We start from the raw sequence: 24,855 nt of genomic DNA, 5'->3' as shown, positions 1-24,855 counted from the left end.
CAGATGCGGCCACCACTGTTTCTCACGCGTGGACAGCAGCAGAGCAGATTCTTCGATGACTTGGAGCAATGGCGAGGCGTGGTCCATGATCATTGCGCCAGCAATAGCTGGTGACAAGAGATCGAGCGCAGTGTTGAAGTTTCGATCCAGATCGAGAAAGCTCAAAGTTGACATTCTCAAAAACAGTTGTGAAGTACCGGAATAAGATTTGCGGTCTTGTGATGGAGGAGGAAAAGGCAACAGTGATGGCTTGACCCGACTCTGGGTATGCTCTCTCTGATGCTACTGTGAGACGCTACCAGGTGTCCAAAGGTGCCGGGTCCGGGAATGCACCTCAATGTTGCAGTTCTCCTGGGGTAAAGAGGTGGATTTTGCGGGGAGACGTGTGCCGGCATCCTCAAAGTGCCGGTCTTGGGGGTCGGGAGAAGGACGAACGAGCGAAGGATTGCAACCTGTTTGTTATTTCTGGCAGCCTGGTTTCGATGTGGTCGGGCTGGTGCTATTGCCCAGGATTGATGTTTGCTACGTAGATGTTGGTTGTCAGACGTCCCCTTCCTCATCAGGAGCAATCTCGTCACCGATTCATTCATATTCTCCAAGATTTGCCCAACGGTTCGTGTCTTCTTCGTATCCCTATTTTCTGACCTCGGCATCCACTCACCATCCATTCGCTACAGAGAAAGGAGATTTGGATCATGCCCCCCCCCCTTCAACCCCTGTTCTCCAACCCAACGTCCTCCAACCACCTCCATCACATACCCAATCCGTCACATGACCCAATGGCAGACCACCCCCAAGAATGCAAAGAATGCGTCTATCGAGCCCTAAGAAGTTGGAGAAAAGGGAAAGGCTAGCGACCGAGGTCGAGACCACGGCCGGCACTGCAATCACCAAGATGGCTTCCGTCAATGTCAAGCACGCGTCTTCGGGAGCCGCCCGAGTCCCCGGATTATCGCACGACGTAACGCACGTGTGGTCCATCCTGTCTCTCGGTAGCGCTACCCCGGATTTGCCCAGATCTGGGCAGATTCCCCCTTCCGATACTTCACGAGTCATGATGCTGGGAACACGACGAACTCTGGAGTCTGGAGACTTCGATGAGTCCACTAACAACCTCATGATATCCACAGTGGACCTCGAGCTTTCAGCTTCTCTAATTCCTGCCTGTTTCCGCCCGTTCATTTCGAGATTCCAAACCACCCAAAAAAAAAAAAAAAAAACCCTCTTCACAGGAAGTCATCAACCCACGAAAACAACCAGTCAGCCTCAATACTTGGCTCTGCCCTATTACCTCGGCTTCAGTACCATCGTGCCGAGTTCTAGCGACGGTTTCAACCAACTCGGTGCTGCCAAGGGGAATCAAGAGCCATGGTCGACGCCACAGAGCGTCATGAACAAGCTGTTTGGCGTCGACACCCATCGTATGAGCCCCTCAACGACCTCACCATTCCCCCAGGCCTGCCCCCAAAGACCTGGCCAAGACAAGTCCAAGACTTTCCCCCGCACTCGTTCGAACCAATCGCAAGCAACGCCTGAACTCGGTCACGTCTCGGTTTGGAATCGTCGACATTTTAGCTTCCGCGCCTAACGCAGCCTCAAGACATGCTAAAATGCGGAGAAAATTGGAGCCAACCTGCCACTGTGCCACTGTGGATTCTCGAGTCTGGGGAAGAGGAGACAAGCAGTGGACCTGTTTTCTCCGCAGTTCTCAACGAACACTGGGAAAAGGGGGGGCGGAACTGGCGTGCGGCAAGGTGGCCGCGAGATGATTTCCGGTACAAACTTCACTTCAGTAGCCTGCTGCCGTCAGTCCAGCCTGCAGCACTACCGTACAACAAAGGACCAATAACGTTAGTCTGGTCTCGCCTCCACGTGCTTGGATGCGCACGCTCAACGGTGATGCCATCCTAATCCGGAAGTGAATTCCATCTGCTGAGATTCACCGAAGATCTGAGAGGCCACCAAATTCCCCCGTCAACTTTGCTCACCCCCTTCCCAGAGTCTTGGTAAGAGGGTCCGTTCGTGGGAAACGGGGCCGGAAAACCTGGGGTTGGGCTCCATCTGTCAAGGCGGGGAGGCGGGCTCGCCCCTCTGAATGTTGGGAAATGGAGCCCTTTGCTTACACGAAAGAGGCGGTCATCGCCGGTTCGATCTGGCCCTGTACGAGAAAAAAAACACTGCGATAAGGAGGACCGGTGTGGGCTTTCCGACTGTTTGAGCGTTTGGAACTATCGGCTTGAGTTGGCAGGATGCGTGGAGCTTACTGGCATCATGGATCTAGAATGGTGGTGTATAAGGCAGGCTTGCTGTCCGACGTTGCGGCGCTGCAATAGGTCCGGCTCCTCTTGGCAACCACCGGCCTCGGTTTCTTTCGAGCAGAGAGCAAGGATGCGGTGTGAGTGACATGCAGCCGACGGTTGGATTGGACAGGGGACCTGGAACTTGGCCTCGACTCCAAGACCCTACCTACCTAGTGTGCTAGTATAGCGTGCAGTCCAGCTCGATGGAGACGGTAGCTAGCTGACAGGATGCGGGGGAAATGGAGTAGTTATGGGGAGCTGTGACGGGGATGAGCAGAGTGCGAGTTGCTAAAGTCGATCAAGAATGCGACGGGGGCGAGGAATGGGTTGGGGTACATTAGACACGACTTTCCCATGCTGTCGTCCTTCCTTCTTCGTCCTCACCTCCTCACCCTTTCACCAAACCTCGACCGCCCATCCCCCCCCGTTTCAGCCAAACAGCTCTTCCAGTCGGAGACCAGAAGGGCACCGCAAAACCCCCCCCCCCGACAGGGAAGAATGAACTCCTCTTCGGAGAAGGTCGCCGCCGGCGAAGTTAACAACATTGAGAATGCTGACTCCAAGGCTGGTTCCAAGGCTGGCTCGGATGTCCACCGCTCGCCTGCCGACTTTGGCTTCACACCAGAGCAGGAGAAGGCCATTCTCAGACGGGTCGATCGCCGTCTCGTCTTGACTGTCGGTGCCATGTACTGCATCTCGCTCATGGACCGTACCAACTTGGGTGCCGCCAACATCGCCGGTATGGGTGTTGATCTCGTCTTGATTGGAAACCGCTACGTGAGTTGCCATTTGTCTCTTGGGTTTTGGACTGCATGGCTAACATGATCGACAAACAGTCTCTCATCTCCCTCTTGTTCTTCGTCACCTACATCATCTTCCAGCCCCCATCCACCATTCTTGTCCGCAAGATTGGTCCCAGATTGCATTTGGCTGCCATCACTGTCTTGTGGGGTGCCGTCATGATCGGTATGGGTTTCGTCGTGAACTGGGAGCAGATGGCCGGCATGAGACTTCTTCTCGGTGTGTTGGAGGCTGGCTTCTTCCCCAGCGCTGTCTACCTTTTGAGCACCTGGTACACTAGATGTAAGTCAATCCTGTGTTATCATCATGGTGAGAACTTTGTGCTGACATGGAGAACAGATGAGGTTGGAAAGAGAAACGCCGTCTTCTATCTCATTGGTTCTTGCGCCAGTGCCTTTGCTGGTATCCTGGCTTACGGAGTGAGTTTCCCCGGATATATATGTCTTTGCGTCAGCGAACCAGTAACTGACCGATCACAAACAGATCATGCAAATGAAGGGCCTTGCTGACATGAACGGTTGGAGATGGATCTTCGTCATTGAAGGTATCATCACCTGCGTGCTCGGTCTTTTGGGCTACTGGCTCCTCGTCGACTTCCCCGACTCCAAGAGAGAGTCCTGGTCTTTCCTTGGCCCCACCGAGAAGGAGTGGATTTGTGCTCGTGTCAACGCCGACCGTGGTGATGTCAAGGTCCAGGAATTCTCCATCAAGAAGTACCTTGGTGCCGGTCTCGACTGGAAGATTTGGGCCTACGCCATGATCTTCTTCAACACCACCACCGTCACCTACGCCCTCGCCTACTTCTTGCCCATCATTCTCAACCTCGAGCTCGGATTCTCGGTCGGCGAGGCTCAGTGCCTGGTTGCTCCTCCCTATGCCTTTGCCGCCATCATCATCTACCTCTCTGGCTGGATCGGCGACAGGTACCACGTCCGCGGCCCCGTCATCGTCGGAAACATTATCCTCTGCATGATTGGTCTCCCCATCATGGGCTTCGCCAAGAGCTCGGCCGTCCGCTACTTTGGCGTCTTCTTCGTCACCGCCGGCGCCAACGCCAACGTCTCGACCGCCCTGTCCTACCAGGCCAACAACATCCGCGGCCAGTGGAAGCGCGCCTTTTGCTCGGCCACCTTTGTCATGTTTGGCGGCATCGGCGGCATCGCCGGCTCGCTCGTCTTCAGAGGCGAGGACGCGCCCCACTACCGCCCTGGTCTCTATGCCTGCATTGCCACCAGCGGTCTCACTCTGATCCTGGTTGGCATTCTCAGCTTGAGCTTCTACCGGTCCAACAGCGCGGCCGACAGGGGCGAGAAGGAGCTTGAGGCTGATGGCGATGAGGATTATGAGCCTGGGTTCCGTTACACTTACTAAGTGTGTGTGTGTGTGTGTGGATTTTGTGATTAATGATACCTGATTGATTGGAATAGGGATGATAACTATTGGGATGGCAATTGTTTGGAATTTTTTTAGCACTACCTATGTGAGGAGGATATACCTGATCGAGATGATGATGTGGAAATATGGAAACATTTCATGTACCTAGCTCACGATGATACCAGGGCGGCGGCGCTGTTGATGCGAATGAGAAAGAGGTATCTGATGAATTTGCTGCTATCGAATGTCTTTCTGCCTTGTGAACTTGTGAGAAGGGGGCTTAAACGATGATTATTATGTGAGGTGAGAACACTCTTAAAACTAAATTACACACTCTATTGGAAAGAGGCATCCAAGGGAGACATTATGGACGAAGGTGTTGTGTTATTCCATGTGGCTGGGTTGGTTAGTGGAAGATGAGATGGCCAAAAATCTCAGTCATTCGCCATCAAAATAGACAACAGACATGATAAAAGATAGTCATGCCCAGCCAACCTAACATGAGCGGTATGAAACATCCACCTCCCTTTCGCAGCAAGCAAAGCATACAACCTCATAAGTTAGCCACATTGCAAGGCAACGAAGAAACATCCATTCATGGTATCTAAAACACATCCGAAAAACTCCCCGGACCCAACCTTACCCACACGTTCCATACCCTTAAATAACCTCGCAAAAAATCAAAAGAAACTCTTCTTCAACCCCCCCAGCAACAACCCCCTCTTCTGCTCCTTGACCGTCTTGTTGACATCCTCCGCCCACCCGCTGCTCGCCTCCTGCAGCTTCATCATCGCATCGTCCACAAAGCTGAGCTTCTCCGCCCTCTCATTCACCTGCCTGACCAAATAATCTCCCCAGCCCTCTTGTTGTTGCTGGCTACTGCTCCCGCCGTACCCGCCACCACCAGCAGCAGCACGCTCCACCTCCTCAGCCCTCACCACCCTCTTCGAAGGCGGCCTCCCCTCCCCCCCGATCAACAAATCCAAATCCGTCGGACTGACATATTGCGTCCCCGAGATCCACTGAAGATTCGAAATCGTCGGTCTGGGGGGTAGTGTCCTCTCGGGCGAAATCAAACTATCCGTCGACGCAGGGAGCCCTTTACCGCTCCCATAAACGGGCATGACTGCAATCTCAGACGGTCCGTTCCACGCTATCAGCTCTCCCGTTTTTGATATCACGCACGACAGCGTCCGGGAGGGGTCCAGCATGGACAAACTTGCGCGGCCGACTTCCTTGAGCGACGGGATGGAATACGCCCTTGTGGTGCGGTCACCGAACAGACAGACAACCGACGGTGGGAGATTAGGCGGGTGGATGACTCTGGCAGAGTCGCAAAGCTGGTCGTCAAAAGATTTGGACGCGCCCTTGTTGGTGGAGGGTTTGAAAATCCGGATTTCGGATTGGGTAACGGCGACCAAAACGCCGGGGGTTTGGACGTTTGACCTCAAACCAGCGACTGACTGCCCCGTTGCTGTGGCCGGAGAGCCAGTTTCCGAGTTGATCGGGCTGAGGGAAATGACCCTGTCGGCTGAGGTCTTGATGAAGCCGGCGGGTTTTGCCGTGTACGATTGCCCTGACGGCAAGAGGCGGAACGTCGCAATGTGGCCTAGGTTTGTGCCGACGAAGCAGCAGATGGAGGAGTAGCTGTCTCCTTCGAGTGTCATGACGCCAAAGGAAATAGCCGTGGGGAATTCCAACTTGTTGTGGGAGGAGGAGGATTTCTTGAGGGAGAAGGACTTCTTTTCTTGGGTGATGAACTCGGTCACTGGGGAGGTGTAGATGACGGATGGGCCGCGGAGGTCGATCATGCTGAAGTGTCCTCCTTCTGATCCAACTGCGATGAACCCTACGTCTGAGACGCAAAGCGCCGAGATGGAACCTTGTGCCATCTCGTAGAGCACAAAGGGTTGAAGACCTTCTTTGAGTGAAGGCTCAGCCCTCGTACTGATATCCGTCAGTCCTCCAGGCTTTGGATCCAGCGCCGTCATCGCATCCCTCCCATGAAACTTATTAACCCCCCACTTGTAAACCACCACCTCCCCCGTCTTCGTCCCCGCGGCAAACTCCCCCGTCCCCTCGGCCATATGCACCTCACTGACACTCACATCCTCAAACCTCCCCACCGCCCTCGCCACATCAACCTGCAACTGCCCCGGGTTCTCAACCTCGTCCCCAAACCCGACATCCCAAATCCTCACCGTGCTATCCGCGTGCGCCACCAAAATCACATTCCTCACATCCACCATCTTCCTCCTCGTATTGCCCCCCTTCCCCCCCTTCAGTATCGCCTCCCCCTGGCTCCTCTTTTCCACCATCCCCAACCACCTCTCCCTCCCCACACTCGCCACCCCAATCCTCTGCACAAACGGGTGCACAAACGACAAGCTCGGATGCAGCATGTTCGTCGGACTAATCGCCCACCCGGACGGGAAACTCAGAGTAATCAACTCCCCAGAGCTCAACATGGCCATAACCGCAAGCGGATCCTGCGCCCCATCAAAATACGGACTCTGTCTAGGGATCAACACATAATCCACCACCTCTGCGCCCGGCGGCATCTCCATCACCACCCTCTCCCCCCTCCCCTTGACGTACCCCCCCAAAACCTCCCACGAACTCGTCGCATAAACCGGCGTAGGCCCCAAATCAAGAAAACTTATCCCCCTCTTCCCGCTCTGCTGCTCCCCCCTATCCCACCCCCCCTGCACCACCAACCCAGTATCATCCGGATTGTTCCCCTTACAAGCCCACTTCACCCTCCCCAACGGCACCCTATCCCTCTTATCCCCCTCCAGATCATCCAACGACCCATAAACATCCCTCACCCCAACCACCCTCCCCTCCTTCACATCCCAAAAAACCATCACCCCATTCTCATACCCCCCCATGAGAAAAGTCCCCGACGGGTGCCAAACCACATTCGTCAACTTCACCTTCCCCCTCATCATCATCCTCCCCCCAGCCGGCGGCGGTTCATACCACCTCTGCACCCCCCCCATCTTAAAACTATAAACCCCCACCACCCCCCCGGCATAGCCCACAGCCAGCTTCCCGATATCCCTCGGATGTATCGCCATAGCCGCCACCCCCGCCCGATCCCCAATCATCTCCCTCGGGTAAACCTCCTTCGCCAAATTCCCCAACCGGAACGGCACCGGCCTCGCTCGGTCAAGGTCATAAACTTGCACATCCCCCGAAGAAGACGCCGACCCAACAAAAGCCCAGTCAAGAGCAGGATCAGTGACCAAACTAGAAACTTTTACGTAGCTGTACTTTGACGTCTGGGTGCAAGTCTCCAAATCCCACAAGGCAACCTCGTTGTTCGAATCAAGTGACACCAACGAATGATTCACAAAGGCGAGTTGTCGATAGGAAACCCCCCCGGAGGGATTGGGAGGTTGGAGGATCCGATGGACGCGGTCACGACCAAAGACGTAGATTTTCCCCCTGGGAGAAAAGGTCGATGGGGATGTGCCGACCGCGAGGAGGGATCGGGTTGGATCGTAGGCTAGACAACTGATTATCCCGCAAATATATCCCGTTAGATTTTGTCTTCTGGCCGACGAGATGAAGGGATGGAAAAAAAAAAAAAAAAAAAAAAAAAAAAAGAAGAAGGGGAGGGGCGTACCTAACCTGGGAGTTGATCCCATATCTGGCCAGCTCGTCAGGGTTAAAACTCCCCGGTAGCAGCCCAGCAGACAGGTCGGTCGCAACACCGCTCTGTTTGGCTCGTAAAAAGGACGCCATATTTACTGTTGCGCCTCTTCTTGTTTGATGTCAAGGGTTAATGGAAAAGGAGAGGAAGTGGGAAAAATCCCCAAAGGTTGGAGAACAACTTTCTCGCCGGAAACAGCGGCACATCCCCCAAGACTCCAGGTCTCAGCATGTGCTCGGCATGGCGGGGCACACACACCTGTGACGAGCGGCCGCTGACGGTTTTGGTGGGGTTACACTTTGCTGTGAGATCCTTGGCAAGATAGATTCATGACATAAGCTGGACCCTAGCTTGAACTTCAACCCGTTGCTGTGGTGAGAGTGGTGGAAAAAGGGGTTATATAAATACTCACCTACCTCTCCTCGTCACCACTGAATCTCTCTGTACCACATCACACATATCACCAAGTCGTCACGACATCGCAAATCAGACTGAAGCAGACACGAGGATTTTCAAAAAGCAACGATGGATTTGCAGGATGCTATAAGCTTCCTTAACACCTGTTTGTCCTCCTTTACTCTCCGAACTCAAATCCTCAGCCAAGGTCTTCCGCGGTCAGAGGCTCTCCCATCGACTTTCCTTGCATTCTCGCCCGAAATGTCACTCCCCCTTGATAGTCGTCGTGGAACCATCTCCCCTACTGCCAGGCTCAATATACATGATATAATTACAAAATGACAGGGTGTGATGTCATGGTGGTCGTCGTTTAGACGAACCACATACCCGCCTCGAACGCCTCCTTGGCCCCGGGCTTGGCCTCCCGTCCAAGGGGCATGAGCTTGGGGCAGATCTTGTCGCGCTCGTCGCTCTGGGAGGTCTGGCTGTCCTTCTGCCTGGACTTCCTGGCCTTCTGCAACTTGGCATAGTTGCCCAGAGCCGCGCGGAGGATACCATGCTTGACGTCCTCGGGGACACGGTCGGTGAAGAGGCCCATCTCGTGGGGACGCGCGCGGTTGCTCACCAAGTGGGCATAGTACACGGCAGGGTGCAAAGACACCGGAGTGGTGGACCGCACATACTGGTAGCACTGGTGATAGATCATCTCCTGAAGCTTGGCAGGAGGCAGCTTGACCTCGTCGTGCAGAACCGTGTAGTGAACAGGGCGCGCCGTGCCCTTGATGGCCACATGGGAGCAGAGGTAGAAATCGTACTGGAAGGGGTGGGTGACCTCACGCTCAACCAGGGTGCCCGGAAGGGCGTTGCCGTTCTTGTCCGCCGCGTTGCTGTCGGGGAAGAAGCGGATGTGGTGACGCTTGGTGGCAATGATAATGGTGAAGAGCGGGGCGGCAGCCTTCTCACTAGCCATGGCCGCCTCGAACGCCTTCTTCATAGCCGGGAACTCGTGCTGCATGACGTGGGCGTACTGGCCCTCAGAGACACCGTCCCGCATGTAGAATACGCGCTTGGGAAACGTACCGTTCCGCTGGCGCCACTGTTTAATCATGGGCTGCAGCATCTGCATCATGTTGTAAGGCTGGATAATCTCAACCCGCCAGCCATTGGTCTGGGCACCAGCGGCGTACTTGGTGGCCGCCTTGTCCATGGAGACAGTCATGGCAGCAACCGAAGGCGACAGATGACCAGCAGCGCCGTGAGAAACATCAGCACCAATAAACATGGTAGGCGTGTTGTCAAAGTGCGGCGCCACAGAGTTGGGCTTGAGCGGCTGCCCAGCCTGAGTCTTGACGGCCACGGCAGTGCATCCACCTAGCTTGGCATTGACCTTCAAGCAGACGTTGGAGCAGTACTGCGCCTGGCCCTTCCGGACCTGCTGGAGGTTCAACATCTGCGTCGGCATGGCATAGCGGCAGTCTGAGCTGCGCTTCAAGCGCTCGTAGTACCAAGCCGACTTGTCCTTGAGGATGAAGAAGATGATCTGAGGGTTCGCATTGAATTTCTTGCCGACCGTATGCCAGGCATTCTGGACGACCTCGGTGTACTGACTGCCCTGGGCCCGGAAGATGATGGGGTCATTTTGGATCCGCCCACCGTGGCCCTTGAAGATATTGGACCAGTTCTTGTAGAAGGCGGCGACAGTGGGCTGGTCACAGCAGTCCTGGGTGACGCAGATGCCCCACGACTTGAGTGGCTGTGGGTTGGGCTCAATGAACTTGAGCCCACGAAGATCCCAGCGACCACTCACTCCGGGATTGACGATCTTGTTGCCGAATGAGATGCCGGGGTTGGGAATGACACGGGCTTCGACCCTGGGCATGGTGCTGTCCATCTGGATGCCGAATTGCTTGAGGAACCTGTCATTGCCCCACTGGAGCTGGGTAACCATCTTCTCGATCTGCATCTTGCGCTCCTTGGGAGCCTGGACAGCAAACCGCAACATCTTGGTGGTCATGTCTCCATCAAGCTTGAATGGGTAGGGGCAGAAGCGCTCCACCTCGCAGAGCTCCATGGGAAAGTACCCGGCCTTGTTGGTCTCAATCAGAGGCAGCTGCCAGAGACGAAGACGCTTCTTGTAATGAAGCTCGTAGAAGTCGTAAATGGACATCTCGGAGGTGGTAATCTCCTGCGTGGCCTCATTGAATTCCTTGCGCTGAAAAGTGACCTTCTTGGCCGACGCACCCTCCTGACCATACTTTGGCTCAAACACGACGCCCTTGACCCTGTAGATGGGGGAGGGGATTAGGTTCCCATTCTTGTCCTTCTTGCCGCGATGAGTGACCCTGAAGCGAAGATTCGTCAAGCGGCGGAGAGCCTTGAGCCCGGCAGACATGCCCCATTTGCCGTTCTTGTCCTGGACAGGCTTGACAAACTGGAAGAACTCATCAGGCTTGTGGGGGCCGACGTTGGGGCACAAGTTGATTACCAAGTGGCGGGCCAGCTGAGCCATGTTCTGACCAATGAAGTAAGTGTTGTTGGCGACGTCGACATTGACGCCGAGGCCCTGACCGCCTGTGATGTTGGACGAGTTCAGGCGAATGGCAGAGTAAATGCCCTTGATGGCCTCGGTGAGAGCGTTGAGAGGCATGCTCTCAGAGCTTTGGGGGTGGATAAGCGTACGCTTGTTGGCGATGAAACCGAAAACCCTAGTGGGACCAGCACGGAAAACCTGGTCCAGAAAAGCTAGGTAGATAACATGTTTAGCTTTTCCAACAGCACAGCATAAACTTCTGGACATGTGACAACTCACTTATAGTCTCCATAACCACATTGTCCCAGCCCATCTTGCCAGCCAGATAGGCATTGATCGCCTCCAGGTTCAACTGCTTGGTCTTGGTGATGGTGATGAAAAGCGGCTGGGGCTTGCCACGCGAGCCACCCTCATTCTCGCGAAGGTCTATCTGCTTCTTGACAGCCTGATTGCCAATGTCGTTGCGGGACCAGAGGATCTTGCCACCATCATACAGCCAGTCGCCCGACTTGCCTTCGGGGGTCTTGAACTGCTTCATGTGGGCTTGCAAGGTCGGGTTCTCCCAGCACTTGCGGAAGACCACATTGGCATCGGGATTGGGGGAAACGTCAAGCTGCAGATGTGTGTTAATGATGAGCACAAGACGATGTTCCCTGTCAAGAGTTGCCTACATTGTACTGGAAGATGGTGGGCAGCTTGGCAACCTTGATGCGGTACTGGTTGATGGCGACATTGACCTTGCGGGCCTTGGCATCGTCGTTCCAACCAGGGCGGCTGGCAAAGGGGTGGAATTTGTCAAGATCCTCGACGTAAGCTTCGGGGGTGAGATCAATGCGCCTCTCAACAGCCTTGGTGTTCAAGTCCTTGAAGTCGGTATGCTTGGGGTAGGAAGGCAAGTCCTTGGGATTGAACTCCTGAGTGTCATCCATGGCGGCGATGGGGCTATAAGAGATGGGACAAAAGAGTGTCGTAGCTGTTGGCTTCTTGTCGAAGATGCAGAGAGCGAGTTGCCTAGAAGGACTGTTGCGTTGCTATGTCAATCGCTGTCTGTGGATCAAAGCGGCCAGGAAGAAGAGAGAAGAGAGAATGAGAGGGCCGGGGGACAGCGGGAGAGGTTATGTAGGAGATGGCAGAGGATGGAAAGGAGAGAGCGACAATCAATCACAGATGACTGGACAGAGACTGTTTGGGGGGTTGGAGGTAAGGGGAGAGTGAGTTTTGTGAGGTGTGTGTAGCAGATGCAAACAGATCAAGACAAACAGGCAGCAAGGCTACCCCAGTGAAACGGCGCAATGAGTGCCCATGAGTGCCGAGAACAAGGGGGGAAGGAACGAGCTGGGTAGGCACATGCACGACCCCCACTTGCTGGGTGTGCCTGATGCAGCGACCCGGTGTGAATCGGTGCTGATCAGTGCTGATTGTCCCGACAGAGAGCGTGCGACCGAGTGATGATGTGGTGGTGATGTGTGATGTTGGCGAATCATGCCAAATGGCGATGGCTTCAAGAACGTACCTTTTGGTGGATGTCGAAGCAAGTCGCGGTTTTGCTACCACGGAAGGGTAGACTGAAGACGGTTTGATAGAGGGATGTCAAAGTTTGATACCGCTATGGGTTGAAGGAGAGTAGAGAGTGAAGGCAGCCGATGGCTGAGGGTTGAATATGAGAGTGGTTTGTGAGAGGAAAGGTTGTTGGAGTTGTGGGAGTGGTGGGAGAGGAAGACCTTACTTTATACCCAGGAATTGAGGGCCCAGAATTCCTAATCAGTCCCCCACTGAGCAACGATCAGCTGGAGCAAGTGAATATCGGAGGAAGAAGCGGGTAATGGTTGTTGTAAGCAGCGATAACAGCCTTGGAAGACAAAGGAATTGCTCTTCTGTTTGATAGGCAAGTGGGGGGACGCGTATGACGCCAGCGAGGTTGGTGATAGGGCTTCCTTTGTTGGTTGGCGATAGGACTCTGCTCTGATGGGCATACGTGGGAAAGACGGAAGGAGCGCTGAGGGAGCACATCAGACTATTCATCATCACAGCCACCGCCGGCACAAGAGCTGGAAGAGCGAACTATCTTCAGGCGGAGAAACCACATCACCATCACCCATCTCTGAGCATCACGTATCTTACGTGGTCTCCCTTGACGCATCATTCCGGACCACAGGAGAAGAAAATACTCTGCTCCCTTCCCATCACACCACAACAGAGAAAACTAAACAATCTACCTGCTCCCTCACCTGGGAAAAGAAACTTCTTCTCTTGACCCGCACAGTATCATGAATTGCAGCTGGAATCACCTCCTCCCCGTTCACTTAGGGCTACTCAATCACTTGACATTTCTCAACTCTTCTGTGGAACACTAGGGCAAGGAACTTGAGCCAAGTTCTTTGCTTCCTCTCTTAAGCATAGGCAGGTACCACACACATTGAGTATATAAAGAAATTAGGTACCATAAAGGTTATATTTGCCTGGCCTGTTGAAAACACTATGAGCATTTCCAGACGTTTAGTAGACCACATTGCAGTACACTAATGTATCTATCCCAATCCCAATCCAAAGTCCGTATTCTTCCCTGAAAAGACACCACGCGATATTGGTGATGAAAGCATTCCCAAAAACACTCAACAAACAGAAAGTGTTGAGCAATCCCAGCCCCCAATCCCATCCCACCCCTCCTCTCCAACATCTTACCATCCATCTCCTCCCCAAAACAAGACCAGTCGTCAAAATAAGCTTATCCCACCACCCCTGTACAACCCGACATGAGACAAAAGCATCTTGGTTCTACCAGTCTTGACACCAACCCCTGCCAAGACCAGCCCCTTTTTTTGGTCTCGGCGGACTAACATTTCGGCCGGACAACGACAACCCTCAAGTAAACGAAAGGGATCTTTGTCAGTGACACTTTCACTGCCCGCCTTGAATGGATAGCCTAGCCTGGATGACAATTTTGTGTTTTTGGTCACGGAGAAGGGGTTGACCGTATTATGAGTGTCACATGTCAGGTCATTTCACATTTCCACAACAGGACATAATATATCGCACCATGTCTCACATAGACAGATGCTCGCTGAAAGTGGGAGGTCGCACTCCTGGTCACAAATCTATGACAGTTGATCACCACTGCAGGACATCCACCATCTGGCGCAGACAGACTCTCTCACGAGAAGAATTCACAAGCCACTGAAAATGAATCCATCATCACCATCCAAAAGACCTTGAAACCTCGGAAAGAACAAAACATTTACAATTCACCCGGCCCGTCCAACCTACTACACTAAAGTCAAACCTGTATATAACGATTCGGTTGGTGTGAGGAGTCTCATCGTTATATAAGAAATATCGCTATTTGAAACACCCCTTTTTACACTATTTTTTGTTACCACTGGTTTGGGGTGCGGCCACAGGCCTGAGGGTATGAGTAAGGAAGTGGGACTCTCGGAGGATTCGGAGGTTCAGGGGTCATGTATATAAGCGGTCTGCTTCGGACATTCTATTTTAGACAAGACATCGACTTCTATTTTCTTCGTATTTTGTGCCTTGCGCGTGTGCAGGCAATTCTGGCCCTCTAATCAGGCCAATACGGTGCTTATTGTGTGGCCTGCGAGCCCACAGAGTCTTTTCTTTGTCCTACGTGAAGTGCGGCCTGTGAGCGAGCCATTGTCACGCAGGTGTGTTCATTCAGAGACCTGCTGAGGGTATATTTGTGGTGTTGTGGTTGTTTTGTGTGTTTTCTCACCATTTCAATATTTAGTTAAATAATATTACTCTAGATAGAAAAAAAAAAGATAGGCTGAGTAAAAAGCAGATTAAGATTAGGGGGTTAGTTCTTAAACTTAAAAGGTAGGTCTTGCCCCCCTTATAGGCCTATAATATTACAATAATTTCAATGCCCAATTTATTACTCTGGCTCATATAAAATAGGTTAGTTTAGCAATTCCGATCGGTACGTGGGAGAAATCGCTATAGCTCGAATCGTTATATACAGGTCGGGCTGTATCTCTCCCATAATCCCCCATTTAACTTTTGCCCCCAATCCCAACTACAAATGCATCACCTTTAGCCTCTCCCAAAAGAAAACTCCTATCCTATACAATATGCACCTCCTCAGAACGCCATGATGAACCCTCAATCCCTCTACCTAACCCCAGATATAATTATATTCCCCCAGCTACAAACCTCCCCTATCGTCTTAATACCCCCCACCATAACCTCCATACCCCGGTGGAGGAGGGGGGGGAGGCAAACCCCCAAACTGATACCCGCCGGCGCCCTGCCCAGGTACCGCAGGAGGAGGCTCATACCCCGCTCCACTCCCGGCGCTCCCCGGCCTGAGACTACTCTGTCTGTAGCCTTGCCCCTGCCCCATCACCAACTTCTGTTGTCCATACGGACTTCCCACCCTTGGGGCCGGTGAGTCCCTGTTCCCATATCCACCACCGTAGCTCCCAAAATCGGTGGAAACATTTCTGTGGTGTGGGTTCTGGCTTGGATTGGCGTGGGCTTTCCAGACGTGGTACTCTGGTACGTTCGTCGACTGGAGCAAATTGACGACCTTGTTTGGGTTCATACGGTGGTAATCGTAGGCCTCAGCCCGGGGGATTAAGCCGAGGAGGAAGGTGATGTCCCGAGCGATAGGGGCAGGGGTGCTGCTATAGCTCGCGCCTCCAGCACTTCCCTGCATACGACGCTGCTGGTCCAGTCTACGGCCAGCTGCTCCTTTTAGGGGGGAGGCGCCACGGACGAACTCGGTGTTGTAATCGTTTCTCTGAATCTTGCGAGGCGGGTTTGACTCGTCGTCATCCAGGGGAAGAGGACGTTTGGGGGAGTTGGTGATTGTTGGTTGGAATTGAGGCGCCGGGGTGGGGGTGTTGCGGATGGAGATGGGTTGTTGTGGTTGTTGTTGTTCAATCGAGGGCATCAAACCAGGTGGTTGTATTTTCGGTCGGAGCTGAGCCGCAGGAGAGACGATAACTCTCGCCGTGATAGGGTCGAACTTTTCGGTTGAGAAACGCGCCGAGAAGTGAGAGAGCTTCGGGTCCTCCGGGAAAAGCTCCGCCATGCGTTTCTCCAGTTTGGAAATCTGGGCGAGTTCACCAAATTGGGACTCGTACTTGTGGAAGTAGACGTAAAGCTGTTTGGCCTTGTGTACGTTCTCCGGCTTGGAGGTTAGGCGAGAGACGACACGCTCGAAAAGGACGCGGGCATCTGTGAGATGGTTAGCCATGAGTGGGAAACTAAAGAGGGTGAGAAACTTACTGGTAAAGTCATTCAAAGAATGGAGATACTTGATGTGCTCCAACGCAAAATCCTCATCCTCAGGAAACAGCTTCGCACCACGGTCAAAAATCTTTCCACCAGCGGGCTCCTTGTAAATTGTCCACTCCATATGTGCAACAGCCGCATAAACATCGCTGGTGAGCCGACCGCGCTGTCTAGCGTCCTGGAAGACCTGCCTCATACCGCCCATCTCCGTGTTCGCCTTGCCCTTGCCCTGAATCCGCCTCATGGCCCGGATCAGAGCAATCCAGACAAACGAGATGGTCTTTGACAGCATCTTGGTCTGCATAGCAGAAACCTGCTGCACCGCCTGTATCTGCTTCTCCGCACTGGCATCCATCGCCGGCTTGGTCGACCCCTCACCCTCCTCCTCATCATCTTCATCATCATCAGACCCGCTAGACGAATTATCCCTCGCAGCCGCCTTCTTGGCCGCCTCCTGAATCTGAGCAATGTGAGCCGTCTCACGGTCTTTCACCTTGTTGATTATATCATACAGCGTGTCAAGCACCTTGTTGTAGGGAGCGCGCACAGCCTGACCAAGCGCAATCTTGGCCTTGTCGTTGTCCTCAGTCTGGTGAGTGGATTCAATGTAATCACCGTACCGGAGTGCAAGGAGGACGCTCTCTGGGTTTGCTTCAATGCCACGAATCAGAAATTCAAGACCTGTGGACACGTCATTTTTTTGGTCGCTAGTTTTTGGCTTGTCATCAATAATGTTGTTCTCAAAGCACCACTCGGCCGCATCCAGCCACATCTCTGGCCAGAACCTCAGCGCCATCAGGGCCTGCCGGTAAACATAGAGAATGCGCTTCTGGTAGAGGCCAGGCAGCTTCTCGTCCTCCTTGAGGTAAAGAGGATCAGACTTCTCCCACGCGATCCACCTCTTCCAGATCTCAACTTGCTCCATGTACTCCTGGTACCCGTCAAAGTGAGCAGCGGCTGGGGGAAGAACGGGGAGGGTCGTCCGCTGCAGACCACGGGTGGTGTTCTCGAGGGCGATGTAGGCACTCTTGGCCGTCATGTAGGACGGCGACCGTTCGGCGAGGTTCTTGCGACCGTTGGGCTTGTTCAGGCTCATCTCGAACTGGTCATACTCCTTCCACAGGTTATTGACGTTAGCGATGGGCACACAAATAGCCTTCTGGTAAGCGGAGCGGATCTGATCCATCTTCTTCAGATCTTCCCACTGGCTTCCTCCCAGGGTGCCAGGCCCAGACTTGAGAAACTGAATGTAGTCGGCCCAGATCTTGCCGGAGTCCTTGTCGAGCCCGATGTTGTTGAGCGCGAAATCGTACGCTTGATAGACAATTTGGCGAGCATTCCCATCGTTGAGGTCATTGCGACGGCGAACATAGTCGAGATACTTTGTCCAGAGGGCAAGGTTCGGTGTGGATATGAGAGCAGTGCTGAAGATGCGCTCAGCCTCGTTGAAATTATCGGTTTCGAGTTCCATCTCCAGCCATTGCACCCAGACCTCGGCCTATTCCATTGTTAGCATTGCGTTGTTGAGGCAAGGGGGCGCAAGAGACATACCGCCTGAGGAAAGATGGCCAGGAACCGCTCGTAAATCTCTCTGGCCTGGGCAATGTTGCCTCTGCACCGGTGCTCGGCCATCAACGCGAGCCATGCGTCCAAGGCTCCGCGAGGGTCTTCTGTAACTCGCTTCTCGAGTTGGGCGACCTTGTCGACAGGTACCAGAATTGGGGTCTCGGTAGGTGGGCTAAGGGAGCCATTGTTCGGCCCGTCGTCGGTCGGGGCGTCGGCCATTGTGCAATATGAAGCTGTTGATAATGACCTGAAGGTCTCGGTCGAGGGGAATGAATCGCTGCCGCAATTGGCAAGGCTGCCGAGGTCGAAAGTGGTGATGCGCCGATATCAAACGGTGGTGATGGTAGAAAACTCGGATCAGTGCTGCTTGGGGAAACCGCAATTGGGGTAGGTAGGTCCACCGTCGATGAGAGACACAGCACTTGTGATGGCGATAGAGGCGGGAAGAAAGGGTGGGTGGGAGCAGGAAGCTAGCGAAAAGAAGAAGAAAAAGATTACGCAGAGTCACTGAGAATCGTTGCGTCGCATGGATCACAAGAGACGGAGATTTTGACCAGCAAGGCCTTTTTTTTTTTGGCAGCGCACACAAAGAACTGGGGGACTGGGGACTGGGAGTCGCGCAGTAAGCAGGACCCAGATATTGAATGTAGGCTGTGCTATTCAAGAGAGGATGCTGCTATTGTTCTCAATGATGCCGTTATGGAGCAAAGTTGTTGTTATTGTTGTTGTTGTTGTTGTTGTTGTTGTTGTCGCTGTCGTCGAAAATTTATAGTTCGACACACGTCTTCAAGGTGTGATAAGAGATGGACAAGAGATGGAAGCGCGACTACATGCACTTGGTTTTCTTTCTGCCAAGCTGTGGCTCAATGTGGCTTGTGGATAAATGGGCCTGGGCCAGGTGGCACGCACAGTGGGGAAGCGGGAGACAGGACAGTGGGGAATTGGGCGGCAATTCGCTGACCTAATTAGGAGCCCAGGAGACGCGACTCCCGGGCTGGCACTCTACGCGACCCTGAGAGAGCGACACGACTCAACAGTCAATGCCCCCCCGTAGCAGCGCGACGGAGCCTGTGCCTCTGTGTTTGATGAGTTCAAGCTGAAAAGTGCCCACCTTTTTGCCCACCTAAAACGAGACAAGACAGGACTGCGTTGCCATCCAGTGACCAGAATTAAAAAAGGTCGAAGCGCTGTCCATTCAAAACAAACAAATCTCTGTTTCCTTCTTAGCGCCTTTCCTGTTGCCCTTCCCTTCTTTTTCCCACCATCACCGCCCAACCATTTTCCACTTTCTCACCACCACCACCATCACCAACTACGCACAGCAGGCGCCGACTCTGCTTTTCTCTCTCTCTCTCTCTCTCACACACACACTCACTCTCTCTCTCGCTTCTCTGGATTCAACTGTTTTATCTTATTTTGAAACACAGACTCAAAATGTCTGTCGTCACGCTTCTCGGCGTCAATGTGGCCAACAACCCCGCCAAGTTCACCGACAAGTACCTTTTTGAGATCACATTCGAGTGCCTGGAGCCACTTGAGAAGGGTATGTTTGTAACATTTTTTCCGACTTTTGTTTCCACCCATATCTAACCCTCTCATCTCAAACACACAGACCTCGAGTGGAAGCTCACCTACGTCGGCTCCGCCCAAAGCGACTCCCACGACCAGGAGCTCGACTCCCTCCTCGTCGGCCCCATCCCCGTGGGCGTCAACAAGTTCGCCTTTGAGGCCAACCCCCCCGACACCAAGCTCATCCCCGACGACGAGCTCCTCGGCGTCACCGTCATCCTCCTCACCTGCGCCTACGACGGCCGCGAGTTCGTCCGTGTTGGTTACTATGTCAACAACGAGTACGAGTCCGAAGAGCTCCAGAACGACCCCCCTGCCAAGCCCATCATCGAGAAGATCAAGCGCAACGTGTTGGCTGAGAAGCCACGTGTGACTAGGTTCAACATTAAGTGGTATGCTACATTTTACAGTTTGTGACAGAGTGGGGCAGGTTGCTAATACGACTTGAAAAAAATAGGGACTCCGAGGCTACTGCTCCTGCCGAGTTCCCTCCTGAGCAGCCTGAGGCCGATTTGGTTGCTGATGAGGAGGAGTATGGTGCTGAGGAGCTTGCCGAGGAGGAGGCTGAGCTAGCGGAGGAGGCTGCTGCCGTTGGCGAGGCTACTGGTGCTGATAAGGATGCTGCCATGGAAGGCGTTGAGGGCGAGAACGGTGCTGTTGACGAGGAAGAGCTCTCCGACGACGGCAGTGTCGACATCGAGGGAGAGAGTGAAGACGACCTCGAGGACGAAGAGCTCGACGGCGACGCGATGGAAACTGATGAGATGGAGGTCGACAAGCCTGCCGTTCCTGCCGCTGGCGCCCCTTCTGGCGCCCCAGCCCCCCAGGCTGATGCCATGGTGCACTGAACCGCCCCTTGAAGGGTTGGGAGTGCGAAGGAAATATAAAGCAGGAATATGATGTGACGGATAATGACTGGGGTTAGAGCGCCTGGGATATGTGTTTGTCATTTTTGCAAGCGGGACTGCGGGAGGTTTGGAGGCATTTCGGAATTCATACCCTAGACGTTCTGCTGCTGTTGAATTGATCACATCGGCTGGCGATGGTTTCTGTCGCATTCACGTTTAATTTCTGTCTCACGTGCATTTGTGAACAATATCTGGATAAGGCATTGTCGAGCCGACCACTGACCAGCAACCCCTTCCTCCAGATCTAAAAAAGCTGATAGGTAACTGGGGATGACCAACCTGACAGTCGATTAGGTTCAGTACCTTACTTCTTGTATCTCGCTATTTATTTCTGCATGTTCAACATCCACATACCACCTGTCCCCAGAAATAAGACCTGTCCCCTCTCCAACAACATCGCGATATGTCCTGCCTATTGCCCCCCACGACTCTTCCAGGTCCCCGACTATCTCCCAAGCCGCCTCCGGCTTAATAACGGGTATTTAGTGAAACTCGAGAGTAATTCGCATCATTCCGTTGTCCGGTATCCTCTCTGCGCCCAAGCATTTAAACCCACAAAACCCCCTTGTCCAGAAAAAGCGTGGTGTTGGGTCATCAAGCATGACTACATTCCACCCGCTATCATCTGTGGTTGTTCTCGCCGCGGAGAACAGCTTCCTGGGTATCTCCCTCTCATCCTTCAAACTAATCCCTCTTGGTAAAAGTGTCATAAGGTAAAGGAACCCCCAGCCGTAGCACACCAAACACCACTCGACCAGCGTCTGGTTCCGTGTCCCTTCCTGATTCAACAACCCCCAGGGGATAATCCTATGGCTTGCCATATTCTCCTCCAAGGGGCGTTGGAACGGCGATGTTCTATCCGGAGGACCCAGAACACGTCTCAACTCTGGCGGTGTGTGCAGCAGATTAAGACCACCAAAGCTAACGTCAAGTTGCTCGACCACCACCACAAGTTCAGAAAATGCTGCACCTGGAATTAGAATTGCCCCAGCCACCAAGCACTCAAGTGTGGGAATCTGTTGGTCCAAAGGTGGTGGAGATCACCAAGGGCCAGCCCAATTCAAACAAAGCCGCTCGCTGCAAGTCATTGAACCGCCCCCTTGGCCAAAACTGCCTCCTCCGGATTCGGTTCCTGTGAGATCAACCTTGTGCAAATACTCTTTCCAAAAGTCCTCGAGGTTGTCGATTAACTTTGTGCGACCAGCAAGATGGTCGACCGGTGGGGGCGAGAATCGCAGAGTGTCGAGTTGGCTGCGGCGGTCGTCTATAGTAGAGGTGGGCAAGAGCCTTAGAAGGCAGTAGTACTTGATTGTCACCATGGCGACTGGTGGGAATAATGAGTTTGAGAGATCCTCGGGGGAGCTACCTCTTTGGCTTCCGATGGTGGGATGATGTTTTCGTGGGAATCTTGGGATGTGGCTCCCAAAAGCCAAAGAGGCAGCTCCCCTGAGCATCTCTCATATTAAATTTATATCCTCGCTTGTATCTTGCAACTACTGAGCTTTGCCATGCCTCATCTAACCCTCTTCTCCCTCCCAACCTCACCCTTCTCCATCCTTAAATCCAGCGACTCCTCTCTCCTCCTCCAGTTCGGCACCCTCCAACCCCAACCCCAACCCCAACCCCAACCCTTCCACACCCCCCTCCCAAACCACCTCCCCTCTCCCTCCCCCCCCAACCCCGTCTGCGCCCTCCTTACCTCCCCGCCCCCGATCCCCCGTTCCTGATAATGATGATACAAATGCCTCCTATCCCCCCCAAACCCCGTCCCCCCACCCCCTCCCACCTCCCTCTTCCCCTTCCCCTTCAGCCCAAACACTCTCCCCCCCAACCCCCTCACCCATCCCCACCCCCTCCTCACACTATCCATACTCTGCAACACCAGAATCAGCACAAAAAACGGTACACACACCCCAACAAGCGTAACCCCAAACCTCCAATCCTCCGGCTCAATCTCCAACGTCGTGATACTAAACACCCCAACCACAAACGTCAACGGCAAAAAGACCATCGACACGCTCGTCAGTATCTTGATATTCTTCCCCTGTTCGATCGCCCTCCTGCTCTCCTTGACCGAACTCCCACTAAACAACTGCTCCCTCAGACTCCTAATCTCCGTCCTCGTGGCCTCATTCCTATCATACACCACCTTCAGCTCCGAAACCGCCTGCTCCAGGTCCTGACGCAGAATATCCAGTTTGCCCAGGTAGTCGCCGCTATTGCTGGCACAAGGCCACAGCGTCGGGTGTCTCCCCTCCCAAAAATCCCTCGTGAAGTTATTCACGTACGCCGCGCTCATGGATTTGATGCCTTCATTGATAACCCCCAGCGTGTTATACGCCCAGAAATACCGCCGCGAGTAGGTAAAGTGCGAGTCTTCAAACAGGAGCTTGTCCCGAAGCCGGACGTCAAACATGAACTGATTCGGGGGCGTGATCAGCTTTGTTATCGACTCGTTCAGTTCGGTGTAGCGCTTGATCGCGTCGCGGTATTCCAGCCTCAAAGCATCCAAAAACGCGTGCGGCCCGTTGAGAAAGTGTTTCTGCGTGCCGTCGGAGCGGATGGTGGGGAAGGGGGAGTGGTGGTCGTCGGGAAAGTACTGGATGTTGACCAAATGCCAGGGGGCAAAGGTGCTGTACAGGTTCCCCGACTTGGTCTTGCGTTTTGCCCGCACTTTGACCTGGGAGGAGACGGGCCCGGAGAGGGAGAGGGCGAGGATGGAGGAGCATTCGGTTATGTCTATGTGATCCGGCGAGCGGTGGTCTAATGGGCGGGGATCAAAGGGTTGCCAGGGGGTAGGGGGGTGGCCCGAGGCGATGATGGTGTAGTATTTGAAGACGAAAAAGAAGGAGCGCTGACGGAGGGGAGTAGGCTCGATGGAGCGGTTGAGGTAGGCTTTGGTTTTGCCTTTGTTTCCGGCGGTGGTGACGAGGTGGGAGAGGAGCTCGTCCATGTCGAAGTGGTCTTTCATGGTGAGATGGGTGGCGGCGAGCATGACGGGGGTGGGTTCTTGGAGAATTCTTCAGGGCAGTCAGCACAGGGGGTCTTTGATGATGGGATGAGGGGTGACTGACGATATCCTACCGACGGCGTTCCCGTCGGCGTTGATAGTCTTCAGAACGGGCCAGACGGATATGTCTCTATTATCTCCGTTCTCGTCCCCATGATTGGGACAGGCTGAGCCTTTTACAAGACAAAGCGGACGTATCTGAGTGGGTACGCCGTCTCTGTCGACCTCATATATCTGATAGCTGGTGTGTTCATATTTGGTGCCCTCTCCTGTCTCAAACGATGTGAGCAGGTTGGCAGGTGTCAACTCGTCCCTCCTCTCCCATGCGTCTGCCAGGGCAATTATGGTGCCTGATGTGGATCCATCTTCGGTTGATTTAATGGATTGGAGATGTGAGACGAGCTCTTCCTCGGTCTTCTCTATGCTAGGCAATGCCTCTACGACACAGGACGGCGACGATTGCGAGCTGCTGCTGCGGGAGGCAGGCGGACTGGTCAAGGTGAGAAAGTCGGGGGAGTGTTCTCTCTTTGGGATTCCATCATTGATGAGTGTTGGCCGTGATCTCGGAGACTCATTTGTGAGCCGGCGAGCAGATGTAGTGACGGCGGACTGAGGAGGTGCGTTGGAGAGGGTGGCAACTCTTTGAAGAGTGGAGGCGGGCCAGTCAACACTCGATGGGCGAGGACGCTGAACCGGATTGGACTGCGCTTCTCGATACTGATGAAGAGTTTTGATGGATTGCTGAAGAAGCTCCAATGATTTGAGCAACTCATCCACACGAGCGTTTTCCATGTTTCGCAGTAGTGATCAGGGTGCTGTTAACAGACCGAGTGAGCGGATAGCTCAAGTTGGAACATGAGAGAATACCACGTACTCCAAGCATACCATCGTGAAAAGACGGCCATTTATTGTGGTCAGGATCCCCTTCACATCTGCTCAAACCGGTCAGTCATGGTCAGCATGGCTCCCTCCCAGCCTCGTCCGCCCTCCATCGACGGGATAATGCAGTAGCAAGCCGGCGTGGGTGATGAAACCAAACATTGGATGGAAAACGTGGGACAGCAGCCAATGGCAGTCTTTGAAACAATCCAGCCGTAATGGAGGTCGTCGTAATTGTGTGGCACCCTCACCACAAAATAATAAGACACTAAAAGTAGGTTAACATGGGTTGGAGGATAGTCCATAGGCCTTCAAAGACAGTTAACAGGCCTTGAAAGATCGTTTAAAGGCCTATTAAATTTTCTTTTGAGGTATAGTTCATAGCATGATATGGGTTAACTTACTTTGGTGTCTCAATTATTTTATGGGCAGGGTGTGTGGGTGGCATCAGCCAAATGTTGGTGATCTCCAAGTGAGGCTGTACAAAATGTACTTGGCGGCTACTGACGGCAAGCGCCCGGCCAGATGGAGTCTTTGAGCCAGAGTATCACATGATGAAGCTCAAACTTCCTGAACTGATAGATTCGAGGTAAATTGATGCGAGTTGA

At 53.5% G+C, this 24,855-nt stretch overlaps 6 protein-coding genes across 6 annotated transcripts; 2 read left to right on the top strand and 4 right to left on the bottom strand.

Moving 5' to 3' along the window:
- The first annotated feature begins 358 nt into the window (after positions 1-358).
- QC761_508930 (uncharacterized protein) lies at positions 359-4,736 on the top strand. Its single transcript, XM_062880101.1, has 4 exons — positions 359-3,077; positions 3,137-3,383; positions 3,441-3,520; positions 3,585-4,736. The coding sequence occupies exons 1-4, from the start codon at positions 2,655-2,657 to the stop codon at positions 4,470-4,472; spliced, it is 1,638 nt and encodes a 545-aa protein (XP_062731423.1). The 5' UTR covers positions 359-2,654; the 3' UTR covers positions 4,473-4,736.
- A 419-nt stretch (positions 4,737-5,155) lies between these two features.
- On the bottom strand, positions 5,156-8,417 carry SRO7 (Lethal(2) giant larvae sro7; the record flags this gene model as incomplete). Its single annotated transcript, XM_062880100.1, has 2 exons — positions 8,107-8,417; positions 5,156-7,994 (listed from the first exon to the last, which is right to left on the bottom strand). The coding sequence occupies exons 1-2, from the start codon at positions 8,223-8,225 to the stop codon at positions 5,156-5,158; spliced, it is 2,958 nt and encodes a 985-aa protein (XP_062731422.1). The 5' UTR covers positions 8,226-8,417.
- A 190-nt stretch (positions 8,418-8,607) lies between these two features.
- ago1 (Protein argonaute) lies at positions 8,608-12,936 on the bottom strand. The gene is made up of 5 exons (XM_062880099.1): positions 12,786-12,936; positions 12,573-12,706; positions 11,731-12,079; positions 11,339-11,672; positions 8,608-11,271 (listed from the first exon to the last, which is right to left on the bottom strand). Exons 3-5 carry the CDS (start codon positions 11,986-11,988, stop codon positions 8,900-8,902), a joined length of 2,964 nt encoding a protein of 987 aa, XP_062731421.1. The 5' UTR covers positions 11,989-12,079; positions 12,573-12,706; positions 12,786-12,936; the 3' UTR covers positions 8,608-8,899.
- Positions 12,937-14,992: 2,056 nt separating this feature from the next.
- On the bottom strand, positions 14,993-18,711 carry RNA14 (mRNA 3'-end-processing protein rna14). The gene is made up of 3 exons (XM_062880098.1): positions 17,867-18,711; positions 16,310-17,813; positions 14,993-16,258 (listed from the first exon to the last, which is right to left on the bottom strand). Exons 1-3 carry the CDS (start codon positions 18,098-18,100, stop codon positions 15,243-15,245), a joined length of 2,754 nt encoding a protein of 917 aa, XP_062731420.1. The 5' UTR covers positions 18,101-18,711; the 3' UTR covers positions 14,993-15,242.
- An 88-nt stretch (positions 18,712-18,799) lies between these two features.
- ASF1 (Histone chaperone asf1) lies at positions 18,800-20,527 on the top strand. Its single transcript, XM_062880097.1, has 3 exons — positions 18,800-19,424; positions 19,494-19,842; positions 19,908-20,527. The coding sequence occupies exons 1-3, from the start codon at positions 19,316-19,318 to the stop codon at positions 20,296-20,298; spliced, it is 849 nt and encodes a 282-aa protein (XP_062731419.1). The 5' UTR covers positions 18,800-19,315; the 3' UTR covers positions 20,299-20,527.
- A 1,344-nt stretch (positions 20,528-21,871) lies between these two features.
- QC761_508880 (uncharacterized protein) lies at positions 21,872-24,160 on the bottom strand (the record flags this gene model as incomplete). The annotated part of the gene is made up of 2 exons (XM_062880096.1): positions 21,872-23,378; positions 23,433-24,160. 2 exons carry the CDS (start codon positions 24,158-24,160, stop codon positions 21,872-21,874), a joined length of 2,235 nt encoding a protein of 744 aa, XP_062731418.1.
- Positions 24,161-24,855: the final 695 nt, after the last annotated feature.

The sequence above is a fragment of the Podospora bellae-mahoneyi genome, chromosome 5 (assembly GCF_035222275.1).
Source record: "Podospora bellae-mahoneyi strain CBS 112042 chromosome 5, whole genome shotgun sequence".
NCBI classification, from domain to species: domain Eukaryota; kingdom Fungi; phylum Ascomycota; class Sordariomycetes; order Sordariales; family Podosporaceae; genus Podospora; species Podospora bellae-mahoneyi.
This window is presented reverse-complemented; position numbering and strand designations above follow the sequence as displayed.